Source organism: Oenanthe melanoleuca, chromosome 8, assembly GCF_029582105.1.
Source record: "Oenanthe melanoleuca isolate GR-GAL-2019-014 chromosome 8, OMel1.0, whole genome shotgun sequence".
Classification (NCBI taxonomy): Eukaryota; Metazoa; Chordata; class Aves; order Passeriformes; family Muscicapidae; genus Oenanthe; species Oenanthe melanoleuca.
The window spans coordinates 12867621-12883345 of NC_079342.1; the positions used below are offsets into that span (position 1 = coordinate 12867621).

Consider the following 15725-nt stretch of genomic DNA (forward strand, 5'->3'; position numbering starts at 1 on the left):
TAGAGTTTTGCACAAAATCTGGGCATACTTTTGTACACTAAGTACTGAACAGGGTAACAAAATCCACTCTCAACTATATGTAGATACATGAGCATTTCAGCACCTTTCAGATGAACTTAGCCCTGAAAAAAGCCAATCTCACTCCTCTATAGAGAGTACAGTGACTTCAGTTAAAAGATCTGTGTTCAGGAGGCTGCATAGTAGTTTACTCATCATACAACCTGCAAAAACAAAAATTCACATATTGCTGCTTTTCTCTATGAGTCATTAAGGGAAAATAAATGAGATAAATCATATTTATATATCATAAAATATTTTTAATGGCAACAACTTGGATTGTTTCTGTTTCCAAACAGAAGATGAATAGAACAGATTAATAAAAATCTGTAAAGCTTCTTTTCCTAAACTGTCTTTTAGGAAATCCAAGCTGATAGCTCTAAATTCAAATTATTCTAAGTTCACAGTTGACATTAATGGATGCACTACATATAAAAGTAGACAGTCTTGGTTCTTTCTGTGTTCTACAGATGATCACATTTTCTGAGTACATCTAGAGCGAGTACCACTCCAATTGTTGCTAGCATTTCTAAAAAATATTCCTAAAATTCTTACTTGTCTCAACCTTGACAGTTCACAGCAAAGAACAGGAAGTGATATTTGATTAAATAAAGTGTGTTATCCTACATGAACTACAAAAAATATATTGCTCTTTTAAAAGTAAAAAAAATTGCATTGTTCTATTGGCTTTGTTATTGGAGACTTGTAATTTAAGAAATTCTAAATCCTGGAAGGAAAAAAAAAGAAACACAACTTTCAGAACTGCCTAAAGAATAGAAGTTTCTGCAGATCCTACTGAAATCAGTAGAAGTTTTGTCTATTGTTTTCTTGCCAATAGAGAAGCATTTGTCTACGTACCTATTTCATTACTTAGATGAATATTTTGCATTTTCACTTAGCAAGCTCTTCAGCTCTCTTTGAGGTGCTCTGCTGAAAATTCTGAAGAAGATTGAAGGTCAACTTCTCTGAATTATTCTGAAGGAAAACAACATAGTAAAAAAAATCTAACGAAACTATCACTGAGTGGAAATCTTTCCTGGAATTATAAACATTTATTTTACTTTTAAAACAAAAGTGTCTGCTTTTCAATGAAAACTTTTAGATCTCCATTAACTACTTTTTGTGTATGACTCCTCAGTTCATTTAATTAGCTAGGAAACATGTCTTCATGTGTGACCCAACACATCCTATATCCAAACATGCTGGCATTATTATTGATGTCAACAGACAAGAACTAGAACAGGAAGCCTTATGCATGGTCAATGCTATATAAATGGTAACTTATGAGAAGGAACTTCCCTGATTATTTGGGAAGAACAAAGAGAGATCTATTTTTAAAATCAGAAGGGAAAAATCTAAGAAAACAAAGACACTGCAAGATGTACTTGATAGTCTCTCGTTATCCTCCCTGTAATTGGGCTGTTGCTTTTGGCTGCAGACATCCATTTCACAGACCATTTTCCATTTCCTTTGTTTTCATTAAAAGAACAAGCTGGTTAAAAAAACTCCACTTGGTAATTTTAAATTAAACCTTCAGCATCATACCTTAAGAATTTGAACCTTTCCCACCATTCTTTTCTTTGTCTCCTCAGTGCCTTCCCAATCAAATCCTGTGAAAAGCACTTTTAAGAAAAGGCAGGTGGAAGTTGTGTAAATATTCGTATCTTTAAGAAAATTCAATAGGAAAAATTCTTGCAGTGCTCCACGGCCATTTACTATAATGCAGTGGCCCCAAACATCTGTTCTTAAATTTCAATTTACTTCATCTGCCAGGTGTTTCACATTGTTAATAATGGCAACTCACAAATTTACAACAGTCACGTAAGGCAGTTACAGAAATACAATTATGTCAATCAAGTTCATTGCATCTTTCCCAACCAGACTGCACATGACATTTTTCTTCTTGTTCTCTTACCCTAATAAAAGGATGAAGACTACATTTCTGTAAGGAGAATCCCTGGAAAACATTCTGGTATTGAAGTGAGAGAGGTCACTGAAGTGTGTTTCAGCAATGTCCAACAGTTAATGCAACCAGGAAGTAAATGTGATGTTTTTCACTTCACACATAACAGAACTGGTGCAAAAAACCCCACTTTAAACTAGTTACTTTAAACCTTTTGGTCCAAATACATAAAATAAGCAGTATTTACAGCATTTTACTCCTTTTGTAAATGCAATGCTTTAAAACACGTTATAAAGCACCTCAGTAAAAATATTCTACAGATAAAAGTATTGAAGTAGTAGGAAAACCCTAGCCATACCACAGCTCACTAGTAGAGTCATAATATGGATTCACCAATACCTCAGTTTACAATTATTACAAAGAATCCATGGAGAAACTTAAGAATTTACAATTTTTATACCACTGTAAGGATCAACTAGAACTGCAGACAATACCAAATCTCTCTGTAGTTTTCCCAACCTCAGTCAGTGGTGATGGTGATTAAAAAAAAAAAAAAAAAGAAAAATAAAAACCTCACTGCTCTGTTTCTTTAACTTTTTACAATATTAATGTGAAAATGACATTTTAACACTAATGAGAAGTTGTAATTTTTTAATAAAACCACATATATAAATATGGGCAATTCCAGCAGCATTTCTCAGCAGAACATTATTAACCATTCCAATTAATATCATGACATGATTCACGAAAAACGAAGCACAGATGTCAACCAGTTATTAGGACTACTCATACTGTATACAACCAAAATTTCCATGTTAAAAGCTGGGGAAAGTTATTTCCTCTTCACAGAAGTATAAATGAAAATAAATTGCTCTGAAAATTAAAAAGAGCATCAACAGAAGTGTTTTTTTGATTCTTTATATTTTCAAATAAAACTGTTCTGGATTAATTGCTCTGAATTACAGTGTTGATTTCTTCAGGTTAAGGATATTGACTCCCACTGAATGTATTAGATAAAAGAAATGAAGCCTTTGCTTCTGGATTACCAACACAGCTACATCCAAAGCCCTGGAGGTGATCCACAACCCACTTTCCTCATATAAAGAAATGTCTTGGAGGTCTACAAGCAATCTAGTTTCCATGGCTGAGGACTAAGATGATGATGTGACCAAAGATTTAGGTCCATAAATCTAACAGTATAGCATTCTTAGTTTGATTTAGGGTAAATCTTTTCATAGAAAAAGTTTTGAGCCAGAATATACAATTCTCCATCTTTTTCCCGAACTGCATGTGCTCTGACAAACTGAAATTGCTCCAGTGCAAATTCATAGAACTCATTCTCCATTTTCCAGATTTCAGACTGCTGTAGCTTGGCAATAGTTTCTTTTGTGGGAAGTTTTTTCTCAGTTGTTTTCCTAAGATGCGACTTCTTTCCTAAATGCAAAATGAAAGCAATAACTTCACTTTCAAGTTCATGTGTTCAAAAAATGTTTACAGTCCTTTGTTATTTATAGAATTTTTATACTCTCAGTGTGTTGATTAGAAGAAGCAGGCTTTAATCCAAAATTTATTAACACAACATGCAGAGTTGGAAAACTGCAGCCTCTCTAACTAAATGTTTATGAATTTTGCATCCATTCTTTCAATTCTTCCTGTTTGCTCTAGTAAATCCAGGGAATGGACATTCATTTAAGAAATAAGATTAGTCCATATAATCAACCTGAAGCAAAACTGGTCTTTCAAAATTAATTATTTAGATGTAAATCTGGTATCAAATGTTAAGAATTTTAGAAACTGCAGAGGTATTTCTTTCACAGAGTCATAGAAACATTTAGGTTGGAAAAGACATTTAAGGTCATCGAGTCCAACCACAAACCTAACCCTGCCAAGTCCCAGTCATCCACGTCCCCAAGTGCCACACCTGCACGATTTTAAATACCTCCACCACTTCTACATATCTTTTAAATACCTCCAGGGAGGGTTATATTCAACTCAGACTACCAAACCCCTCCCATTCTGGTGTAGCTCTCTGTAGCTCTCCATACAAGAGAAAAAAAAAAAAAAAAAAATCTCATTTTTGTGTGATTTCAACAGTATTTCTAATCAAAATATAATCTCTACTAATAGCATTTAAACCATTATTCTCTCATCTAAATAGGATACTATAATCTTATCATAAATTATACATAAGCCGCATCCCTGTTGCATAGAGTTTCTAAGACAAAGATGACCAAAATGATGACCAGATTTTCCCCAAGGAGTGCTGCTGCTTTGTAATTAACTTGTTAATACTACATATTTAGGCTCTGTACATCAGATCATTTTCTCCATCTATTTGCAGACAGAAGCCCTGCTAAGATAGATCTTTTCTTCATCATAAATTGCATGGCCAGCTCCTAGAAACTGAACTACTTGTCGTAGCTAGGAGCCCAGAAGATAAACATCTACTTAGGTCTCTGCATCCCTCAGGCTTTACTGCTCAGCCAACCAGGCTGCACTGAGCACAGTTAATTCCAGCAGGGCTTCTGAGGAAATGGAAATCTGCCACATCAGCCAGTTTACAAAACTGAAGCCACTGAGGAACTTTACAAAAATATTCTGTTACAAACACATGACAATGTTACATGCAGTATACCTACACACCTGCCTTTACTCCAAACTTAAATATTTACAAGTTGTGTAAGGCAGAAGGATACTTGGACTACCTATCCCCAAGAGAGAGAGAAAGAGAGAAAGAAAGAACTGCGAATCTTCGAAAAGCAGTTTGTTTCTTCTATAGGAGAATCATCCAGCTGAGACAAACCTGGCAGAGACTCAAAACTATTAATCTAGATCTAAAGAATTCACAAAAAAAAAAGGCAGTAAGTGGATGAAAAAAATCCATGGAAATCAAGTATTTAAATACCTGTCCGGTACAGTTCTGTGGCACCCCTGAAGAACCGGGGCAAAGCTGCCTCCAGTAACATGATAAAGTCTTCAAGCTCTTCAGTAACTCCCACTAGGAAGTATTCATTAATCAGATTGTATTTGGCTTGTTCCAAAGCCCATCTGCTTCCCACATTCCTAAAATGACAGAGAACAATTACAGCAAGTTCTGATGTCAGCCAACAATCCTTGGTCCCTAGATGGAGATTACTTCACAAGAGGACATTTGTATAGGAAAGGCAGGACTTATTCCAAGTTATAACTGCTCCTAACTTCATCTCCCTTTCCAGTTTCTCTCATCTGTGTTCTTACATAAAAATGTGACTCCTCTACTTTTAAGAGTTTCAACAAAAATACCCTGGTGTGTGTATATGCTTAATGCCTCAATTCAAGCAATTTTTTGAGGATTTACATTGTCTCAATATTAATACTGTCTCCACTTTCACATTAGATACCTGAAATCTGGCAAGAACACACCTTTCCTTTTGCACCTTTTTTATTTCTCTGCTTCTCCACATGGCCAGAGAGAAGATAGGTCTGATCAACAAGCACCAAAAGAGGAGCTCCCAAGTAGTTGCTTGTGTTTGAATGAACAATACCTCTGACAAATAATTGCCCTTGATATCACTCAGCATCTTTCAAATAAAGTATGGGGTTTTTAGGGTTTTTCTTCTGCTAAAGAGTTTTTTAAAGTCTTTGCCATTATAAAATATGTTGCATTGACAGATGGACACTATTTGCTTTTGTTTCAGTTTCTGCTAAGTATCATTAACTACTGGATATCTGGTAAAGGTTTAAAAAGATAAATTTATCCTTATGTCAATTATTGTGTACTCCCCAGGAACTTAGGAGCTTGAACTAAAATATCTCCATTCCAAAGGATACTGTAGTATGACATGAGAGAAAAATGTCAAGACTCTAAAGCTGCAAAAATTATTTTTAAAATTGAAAACATATGTTTTCCCTCACAGCACTGCAGATACAGTACTGTAACATGCTGCAACTGTAACATGTAGTTTAAAGAACTGCAAAAATATTTCAGTAAATCCATTTTCAACAGAAAACACATTACTCAAGTATCCACTGCTTCACTCTGCCCAGTGCACACTTTTATCAAATGAACTACATATTGAAATTTGTTAGAGTTTAGATTTCAGCACTGATGTACTTGACAAACAAGCTACATTTATCTCCCTACCAGCATTCTGAGCTGTGGCCACAGAAGAATGGAATTTGAAGCCAAAGTTTCTCTGGAGCACAGTCGGAACCTCCAGCTGCCACACATTCATCAAAGGTCTGGAACAAAGACAAAACTGAGCTAAGCTTTAAAATCTCATATAGGTATCACACATCTCAAACTGGTTAGTTACTAAATGCAGTGGGGACAGAAAAACACATATATGATGTTCATATGCATCAAATGCCACCAGGAATTGTGTGACCCTGCAACAGCTGGATCTTTGTGTTTTAGATTAAACAATGTTCTATTACATTTTACTTATGACAAATAACTGCCATTTCAGAGGCTAATTTTGTTTTGGCAATCAGAAGAACTGAAAAGAAGTTGTTCAGGGCCTAACAGAATATTCCATACAATATTGCTGAGTACGTACACAGCTGTAGTAACAGTGATTCAAGTGCAGTAACAGAGTTACAATAGGAACTTCATTAGCACTGGAAGGAATTTGCAAATGCTTTACTCTGTCGCCATAAAGGAAGTATTTATGATATTTCTAATCAAGATATAAGGGCTGTATCTAGGATATATTAAAAAATAATAGACCACACAGACAATTTTATAAATAGCTTCTTCAGTATAATTACAAGTTTATTTTCAAAGACTATGTAAAAACACATTTCTGTAATGATTTGGGGTTAAGTACAAGGACAACACAATTTGCTTCTGTTCTGAGGTGAAGTTTATGAGATAATACGAAAAAATTATTGACACTATGCCAAAGCAGGGAGTAAACTGTGCCTTGGTTCACACTGAACTTTGAGTTTAGAATAGCTTGTACGTGTCACACATCATAGATAAAAATGCAGCTTAAGAAGAAAAACAAGACATTGGTATGCTTTCTCTAGCATAGTTCTCTAGGGAAATTCTGCACTGATCTACTGTTAAATACATCTCTTAAATCATGAATGTTTATACTAAAAACGAACTAGTATGTGTGCAGAGAAAGATTTCTTTGCTTGTACCTGCAGGTCATTTTACAGTTAATAAGCAAAAGGAAGCAAGCTGTTTTCTAAGTAAGCTGAAATAGGACAGACTTCCTTCCACACTTCCTCTTATGCATCTACCTTGGCTGCTCCATCCAGAGATTTTATTTTAAGAAACCCTTGTCTTTACAGATTCTGCATTTGGAGCCAAGCTATCTATGACTGGAAGTACAGGGGTAGAGAAAAAAAGCTAGTTAAGAATTCTTCTATTTAAATGCCATAGTATGGACTAGGAGGGAACAAGAGTATAAAATACATTGAGATTCCATTTCACTAATAAAGGTACAACTGACTTCCACTAGAAGTAATTTCTGACCTTCCCTGCTTTTCATTTGAAGAGCTTTTCATGAATCTACTATAACACATACTAGAATAAAGACACTACAATTAGCTCAATCCATTTCTGAGCTTACTGAATTTTATAACTAATGTATGCAAAACTTGCATCATTTATACATGGACAGTTCCCCCGGGACACTTTAGAAAAATACTACTACCTGATTTAAATGAAAGAAGCCAGGAGCTTGATATAGTAAATCAATTTCACTTCAAATGAACTTGAAATGCTTACAGAACATGCTAAATCTGCGTAACAACTAAGCCTCTCAGACCTAAATAAAGTGGTATCATATCTTCAACAGAAAAACATAAAATTAATAATGCAATGCATTGCAAGCATTATAAACAGGAATGCATTTGACCTTTTTCCCAGCAAATCAAAGCTTACAGAGCAGTCTTACCAAACAGCAATACTAAGGATTTTTGGCACGTTTCCCAGTGACTACCTAACCAGGTTGTTTGGATTATAATTCAAAATTAAAACAGACACTGTTAAATTTCACTCTTTTTAGTAAGCTTTATGTCCTAGAAACAGCTCAGACTTGGCAGCATGCTCAGCTTTCCAAGTGACTGATCTCCAGCAGGAAGAAGACAGGCTACAAAAGATGAGATCCTATCTCTCTTTCTAAAAATGCCCTTATGATATCAAATCACATCACCTGTTCGTCTGTTTAACCAGTTCCATAAAGACAATTTTTAAGCTTAATTTCAATTTATTCTTGAAGCTCTCCTCTTCCTATGGTGCTGTGCTGCAGGATACCAGGACAAACTGAAATGCAGTAGCTGAAGATGGCGCTAAATCCTAAGTAACAGAGGAGCAGTTAGTTCCTACCTCAGAAGAGGAATAGTTTGCTCCCAATATTTAAAAAGCACTATTTGGATGAGGGCAACACAAAAAAGGATTACTCATGTTTATTAGCTGTTATGGTGTTCAAGCTGCATTTAGTGTGAGTTTTGCCTATTTTTTCATTGTCTCTTAGTATGCATACAGCACTACACTGAACTGTCAACACTACAGAAAAAAATCATCAGCTTAAGAAAATATCATCACTGAAACTGTATAAAGTGTTTGGCTCTGTAAAGTACAAAAATTCATTACATTTTATAGGATTTCACACTGTTCTAGCTACAGTTTTGTAAACCATAATACCCTGCTTTTCTTCCCAATATAAGAAAAATCCAAACCAACATGCCTGAAAAATGTCATACTGCAAACCATGAGAATGGATGTACAGATTCTTCCTTGAACAAATCCATTATGGACCCTGAATGACGTTGCCATCCTGATACTGTATTAGTAGTCAATGTTTGAATGTGCTAACCTAAACTTGTCTACATTCACCTAAGACACAAGGAGGAAGTTCAGAAATCTATGTATCATGCTTCACAGTTTCCAAAAAGACATTGCAATGTTTACATTTTAAAAAAATGGAATCAATTGGGTTGCTAATTCTATGAAAATAAAGAACAAAGCCAAAGCATCGGCAGTTCTACAGCTTTCAACAAGGAGATGCAGCCTTTTTACATGAGAGGATAAGCCTAATTTTTTAATTCTAGATATCTGATAACAATTTTAAAAAATAGTTTATTTAACTTTTTTAACAAATTGCAACATACAGTGAATTTATAAGAGTACAAAGAACTAGCCATGCTCCACTCCAGTATCAACAGGAAATGGAGAATATAACTTACAAATCCACCATTATCACTGAGACTGATAAAAGAATGATTTGGCTTTCATTTTAAAAGTTGTTTTCATATTAATTTTAGTAAGTTCAGGATATATTACTGGGTGTACTTTACCTTTTTATCCCCTTGTTTTCGCCTCCGTAGACCTGGTCTGTAATCATCTCCAAAGCGCAGAAAGTAATAGTAAGAAACTAGGCGTTCTATAGGATCTCTTATGACATTTATGTAAATTGGTTTCTTTTTAACACCAAATCTAAAGTAAAAGAGGAAAAAACATCTTTCAAAGGACAAATCAAAGCTTCTCATCTAATATGTAAAAGCCTGCGTTTATTGCTACAACTGAAATCTATACACAGAATACATGGTAGTGAGAGGAAGTTTAATGATCACTTCTTTCCATCCTCATATCCAGTGAATTGCATGGATGTGAAAGTAAGCTCAATTTCAGTTTGCCTAAGATTATGATTTTAAGGGTTTATTATTAAAGAAGCAAACAAAACAGACCTATTGTCACACAAATAGATACTAAAAATATTTTCACAACCATCCTGACTGTAGAAATGCCTTAACTAGTTTATTAGCCACATATATGTTTATAATAAGCACAAGGAAGTTTGATATTGAGTTGCTGCCCTTATAAACTGGGCTATGCAATGCTATGAGTGGTTTTCCTGGCAGGTCTCCAGTTGTCAGAGACATTAACAGGAAGAAGACAGAGCTCAGAGCCCTTCCATTGCCTGGGTTGAATGCATACAGCTATGCTTATTAAATATAAGCCTAAGATAGTATCTGTAACCATATTAACTTCTCTGTCTAAAGATATTAAATTTTTCCTTAGACATTGACCCTAAGCAAATTTTTATGTACTCCAGTACAAATAGAAGGCTGATGAAATGAGGTGGTAAGCTCATATGACACAGGAGAAAAAAATTAAACCACCAAACTGTTATGTGCAAATGCTACCTTCCAGTGATCTATGTTCAAGTCATCTTTCACAATACATTTCTCAGCTTTATTTTCTTTTCCATTTGAGACATGCCATGGTAAATAATTATGGCATCCAAATATCACAATGGAAATTGCAAGTGTGTCAAGTGCCTTGAAGTAAAGCTAGAAGCTGGAAAAAAAGTTCTGTTTCTATGTGAACTGGCAAAGAGCTCTGCATCGAAAGAGGGCCATTCATTCCTCCTAGCTTGGCTAAAACAGAGCACTCAGTTTTAAGATACAGTACTACAATTTTTAAAGAGGTAAATTTTACTACCAGATACTGTGCATGCGAGGAACATTAAGTTGAAAAGCTGAAGAACAGAAATGTAGCAAAATCAGGAAGGGAAAAAGAAGGAAGTTAGGAAAAAAAAACAATTAACAGGCATTGCTTTTGCCAAAAACAAGCACTACAGACAGAAATTGTTAAAGACTACAGAAAGAGCAATTGATTCTCCAATGCTGCCAGTAGAGTACCAATGAGTCAGACTGGAGCACTCAAAGGCAAAATTGCTGACATCTGTCTGCATGCCAGCTCTGACTTCCCAGAGTCTGCTGAGTAGAGGGCATGAATGTTTCAACCATTCTGATGCAAAGTCCAGGCTTTGAACTGCACCCTCTTTAAGGTCCAGTGAAGTGCATGAGACATGCACATGTCCCCTTCCACAGACTACTGCAAATGCCGAGCAAGCTGTAACAAACCATTCCACACAGCAGCAGACTCGACTGCTGAACAGCACAGATCCGTGGGTTCAAGGAAGATGTCAGAGTCCTTCGAAATGCTTGTGCTGGATTGTACAATCACCTGCATTTGCACGCCAGCTTGCAGAACTAGTGTCAGCTACAGTAACCTACTAGTAACATAAGTTACTACTGTATCTTGATTAATAATAATATTAATGAATTGGCAATTGCATTGTCAAAGAACTTTTGTTTCCCAACTATTTGCCAGAGAAAATAGGGAATAAGAGTGGATAAAAAAATTTTAGAAGACAAAAAGAATGGGGAAAAAATTTTAACTTTTATTACCATAATTTCTACATGGATTGATTACAGTAACTTGAACTCAATGTGAGTTATTGATGGAAGCCAGTACTTTAATTTTCAGCATATTTTAAGAGGTAATTCTGATATTTGACAGTGGACCTAAGTCTGATGTCCATGTATAAGGAAGCATTGACTCTTCTAAAATATTTTACACTTCTTAACTAACTAAGAATGTTCATTACAAGAACATACCTCACAGCCTTAAAGGTGTGGGCCTTGCCAAGCACAACCAGCGTATTCAAGATATTATTTTAATAATGAAAACCCAAAGTATGAGAAAGCAAGCTGTTGTGGGGAAAAAAAAAAAAAAAAAATCACTCAGGTGAGAGGATAACAAACAACAAAGACAAGGATAACAGTCTTGGAGGGAAGATGCAGACGAAAGAAATCTGTAAAATTGCTTAGATGCTTTCTAGATGTAAAATACTTTGTTTTAGGAGTTCCAGTATCTGAAAATGTTTTCAGCCTTATGAAATACTATGTATAAAATAACATTCAGCTTTACTGCACCAGAAAGCAGTTACAGGTCAAGTGTTTATTAATGTTGAAGCATTTTAATTTAATTCGCAAAAAGGAAACTAATGAGTTTTGAAATACTTTATTTGATTGATTTGATTTTGCCTGTTACTTTTTGTAATCTTGATGCCACTGGTCATTTTTAGCTACTCCTGTAGCTTTTATCATTTTCTGATAATGTACTATATTGGGAATCTGCACAGGTCTCACTTCCCCATCTCATTCTTTGGAATAAAAAGTTCAAATTAAAAATCAGAGTACACGACAGAATGAGTAATTAAAAGGAATGACTAAACAAAAGGAATTACATAAAAAAATTAAATACTTTAATGCATAGAAACGTAAAAACACTAAAGAGGGACCATCAGCAGGAGGTAAAAGCAGCAAATTTTTGTGGACTGCACTCTCATTTGTGCAGTCAAATGTAATGAGATTTGAAAACTCCACTTTCAATTTTAAATCGTTTTCCACATGCTCCAGGTGCAATATGAAGCACTGCCTAGTAAGCATCTTAAGCAAAACTGACTTGTCAGTTCAATTGGAGGTTTCATAAGACTGAGCTACTGAGGATCAGAGTTTTAGATCCAGAAGCAAAAATAAGACAAGAAAAGAAACATGAAAGTGGGAATAAAGATATGATCCTGAACCTCTGAAGTCAGTGGGAGGATTTTTACAGTATTTTATTTAATTTAATTTTAGAAGAAGTAGCATTTAACTCCATAAGAACTATTTCAGTGCTTTTTCTAGCAAGTCAAACTCTTATAGACCAGAAAACTACTTCAAAATACAATTTTTCGTATTTCCATAAAGTGTAAAGTAATACTAAGGTAGAGAAGAATTACATAACTTTAGAGCAGGTGATGTTACGCTTTATATGAAGCATTTTTGAGAACAGGTATGTTAACCTTCCCTAAATGGGAAGCCAATCCTAAAACAGAACTGCCAGTGTTTCACAAAAAAACGATGATTTTCAGCAAAACAAGCTAGGAATTAAGACAAGGAATACTAATCCCAGTATGTAAACGTTAGTTTTGTTTTTTTTTTTAAATGAGACTTGGCTAAATTTTATCATGCAAGAAAACGGGAAATGGGTGAAGATCCCCCCCAACCCCGCCGATTCTCGCAGGCTGCAGTAGCCAGGCCCGACGCTAGAGGGCGCGGGCAGCCCGGCCGGAGCCGCCGCGCTCCGCAGGCACCGCCGCCCCAACGTACTTGGCGAAGTCCAGGTACGAGACATGGCCATGGTAAAACCCCGGCTTCATCTCCTTCCAGGAAGTCACGTTCTTCACAAACCGGACCTGCCAAAGTGGGCAACAAAAACTATTTCTGTACGGCTCATTACATTTCCCCATACCCTGTGTTTCCCGGGTTTTAATCTTATAATGCATTAGGATAAAAAAAGTCTTTTTTGAATATTAGTAAAAAATTTGTGCCACCTAAAATACTTTCCTGCAGCATACAGATGACTGATTTTAGATCATCAGAATTTAATGACCAGAAACTAAACAAAAGCACAATACAGCAATCAGAAGGGCAGTTCAAGGAAATCTACCACAAAAATATCAGCCAAGACAAGTATCTACATGTTCATCAGTCCATTTTATTTGTAATTGGAAAGGAATGCAGAATTCTTTCAGCAGAAGTGCAAGTACACATTTGATAGAATTGTCTCATCAATATTCAGTCCCTCAAATAAAAGTGTACCAGATTTACTGCATGTTCTTAGACCTATTTTACTGGAACATAAGGAACTAATCTGATGGCTTATTTGCTCCTCCAAGTAATCCAGAAATGTTATAAATGCATGCAATGTAAATCAGATCTATAGTTTGCTATTTTGAACAGTCATCTTAAGCCTAACACTTCACTGAAACTTTCATGCTAAAGCAAGAAGTAGCCCTTAAATGAGGGCTGATAGAGCAGTTACTGGCAAACTCCACAAAAATAGGAATAGCTTTACATTTCAAAAAACAAAAGAAGACACATGCCACAACCAAAGTGTGTGATCAAATTAAGTGGGACATGCAAATTCTGATAGAGCTTGGCTTTACCAGATGAACAGAATATTTTAACATCAAAGCATGTAACTGAAAGTTATTCTAAAACTAGGGAATTGGATAATAAAGAAAGGATGATAAATTTGTACTGCCTGAACTGTCTGACAAAGATAGGCCATTTCTGAGGCTGTGAATTAAAAGACAGTGATCTCTGCACATCTGCAATATTTTTTCTGTTATACAGAGACACAGATAACCACAAAGATTCTGAGGTGAGACAAAAAAAAGAAAAGTTTAGATCTCAAGACAACACACTAACATTCTGTAAGGTCAAGTGGATCGAGTGTGTCCTGAAGCATAGTGTCTACTATTTATTATAACCTTCCAGTTGAGGATTTGAAGAGCTGAGACTGGCCTGCTGCTGTTCCTTCAATTGTGCAAAACCCATGGTCTACGATTTAAGAGGTTGGTAACCTGTACTTATTTCTTTAAACACTGGCTCTTGAACTCTCAGATAATAGAAACTTTTATTACTTTTTAATAGCAGGCAACATTAAGTTTTTCAGTGTACAAATTTCACAGTCTGTGGCATTACAAAATTTAAACCATATATTGCACATGAAAACGGTGGCAAACCTAGCTGAAAAGCACTGCACAATGTTACACAGTGGTGTTTCATAAACTGCATTAGATTTCTGTCAAGTTTTGTCCATAGCACAAACTGTTATTATGGGACTTTGAATCCAGTTGAACCACCTTTACTGCTACTGAAATAAACCACACTTCTGACTGTATCTTTCCAAGATTAATGACAAGGTATTTTCAGTGGAGAGCCTCAGCTATAAATATTTCTTTACCTGGCAAAGATACTTCCTAAATACAAAATATATATCACCTTTCCTTCCTTCACCCACAAACCCCAAAATGTCATGGTTGGTTGATACAACTCTGCAAGTAAACCGGTTATGCTATTTAGGCTGTGCAGTGCAGCCTACATATTAAAGGGCACATTTATGTTTTCACAAATGAGCTTTTTGAAATCTTTCACCATCTAGATTTCAGTTGCTAATAGACTAGGACTAGACATAAGGTAATATTAAGTAAAAAATCCCAAGTTTTTTGCTTTGATCCCCATGCCAGTATCTGGCATCAAATCATAGATGTTTCAGTAACAGTTACAAAAATCCTTCATTGCCTTTGTCTTACAGTATTATTGTATGCTATGGAAATAATTTTTATGAACATACAGTGGATAGTCTAGCCTCTAACACCAGCCAAGCTAAGAGAAGGCTAGGAAGATTTTAAGGCAATGTCACAGGTGTGTTATAAGATGGACCTGCAACAGGCTGAGCCTGTGAGAACTATAGATTTTAACACCTATTACTAGCTTGGAGGCAAGAAATTTTTTTTCTCCTCCCACAGTTCGCAGCATTCCAAAAGCCAGAATTGTTCCAGGTCACAGACAGCCTAATGAGTCTGGATTCACACATTTTAGGTCAGAGATGAATATTGCTCACTGCTTCATACTGTTAAATATGATCAATTTTATCTTTCTTTTCAGGGCTTAGTGGATACTGGAGCTTTCAAGAGACAGAGCAAGCTTCTCCAACTGAGCCCAATTGAATAAAATTTGAGGTGACTTTAAAAGTTCAGATAGACGTGAATGGAATTCCTGTGAAGTTGTTTCATGGTGCTTTTATATCATCAGCTACAAAGTTGCTTCACAGCCTTTAGTAAGCGGGAAATCAGCTGAGGTTCACTGAATTAAAAAGCCTGATCAAACATACTCTAGGGGCGTAAGATGTCCTGAAAGGTAAGTTAAACACATTCAGTTTCTAGGACAGTAGGAATTTAAAACAAGTCCCAGTGAGCCAAAAGGAGGAAAAACCCAGCCAGCATACCTACTGTGAGAAAAAGCCATGTGTGCAAATTGAAGTGATGCTGTAAGTTCTTATCTATGTCCATTAACTGCAACCATCAGTCCCTCTTCTCTACAGTCTGACCACACACACTCATCAACTCATGCACACTCAGACACGTGCCCA

General features: G+C 35.8%; 1 protein-coding gene across 2 annotated transcripts in view; it reads right to left on the bottom strand.

Annotated features, from left to right (window-relative positions):
* Positions 1 to 2594: 2594 nt before the first annotated feature.
* HS2ST1 (heparan sulfate 2-O-sulfotransferase 1) overlaps positions 2595 to 15725 on the bottom strand; it is a 71468-nt gene continuing 58337 nt past the window's right edge. For both annotated transcript variants that reach the window (XM_056497645.1, XM_056497646.1), the window contains exons 3-7: positions 12896 to 12981; positions 9251 to 9389; positions 6084 to 6181; positions 4866 to 5023; positions 2595 to 3394 (exon numbers count right to left, since the gene is read on the bottom strand). In XM_056497645.1, the coding sequence (XP_056353620.1) occupies positions 3168 to 3394; positions 4866 to 5023; positions 6084 to 6181; positions 9251 to 9389; positions 12896 to 12981 (708 nt within the window). In that variant the 3' untranslated portion in view covers positions 2595 to 3167. The remainder of the gene's footprint in view (positions 3395 to 4865; positions 5024 to 6083; positions 6182 to 9250; positions 9390 to 12895; positions 12982 to 15725) is intronic.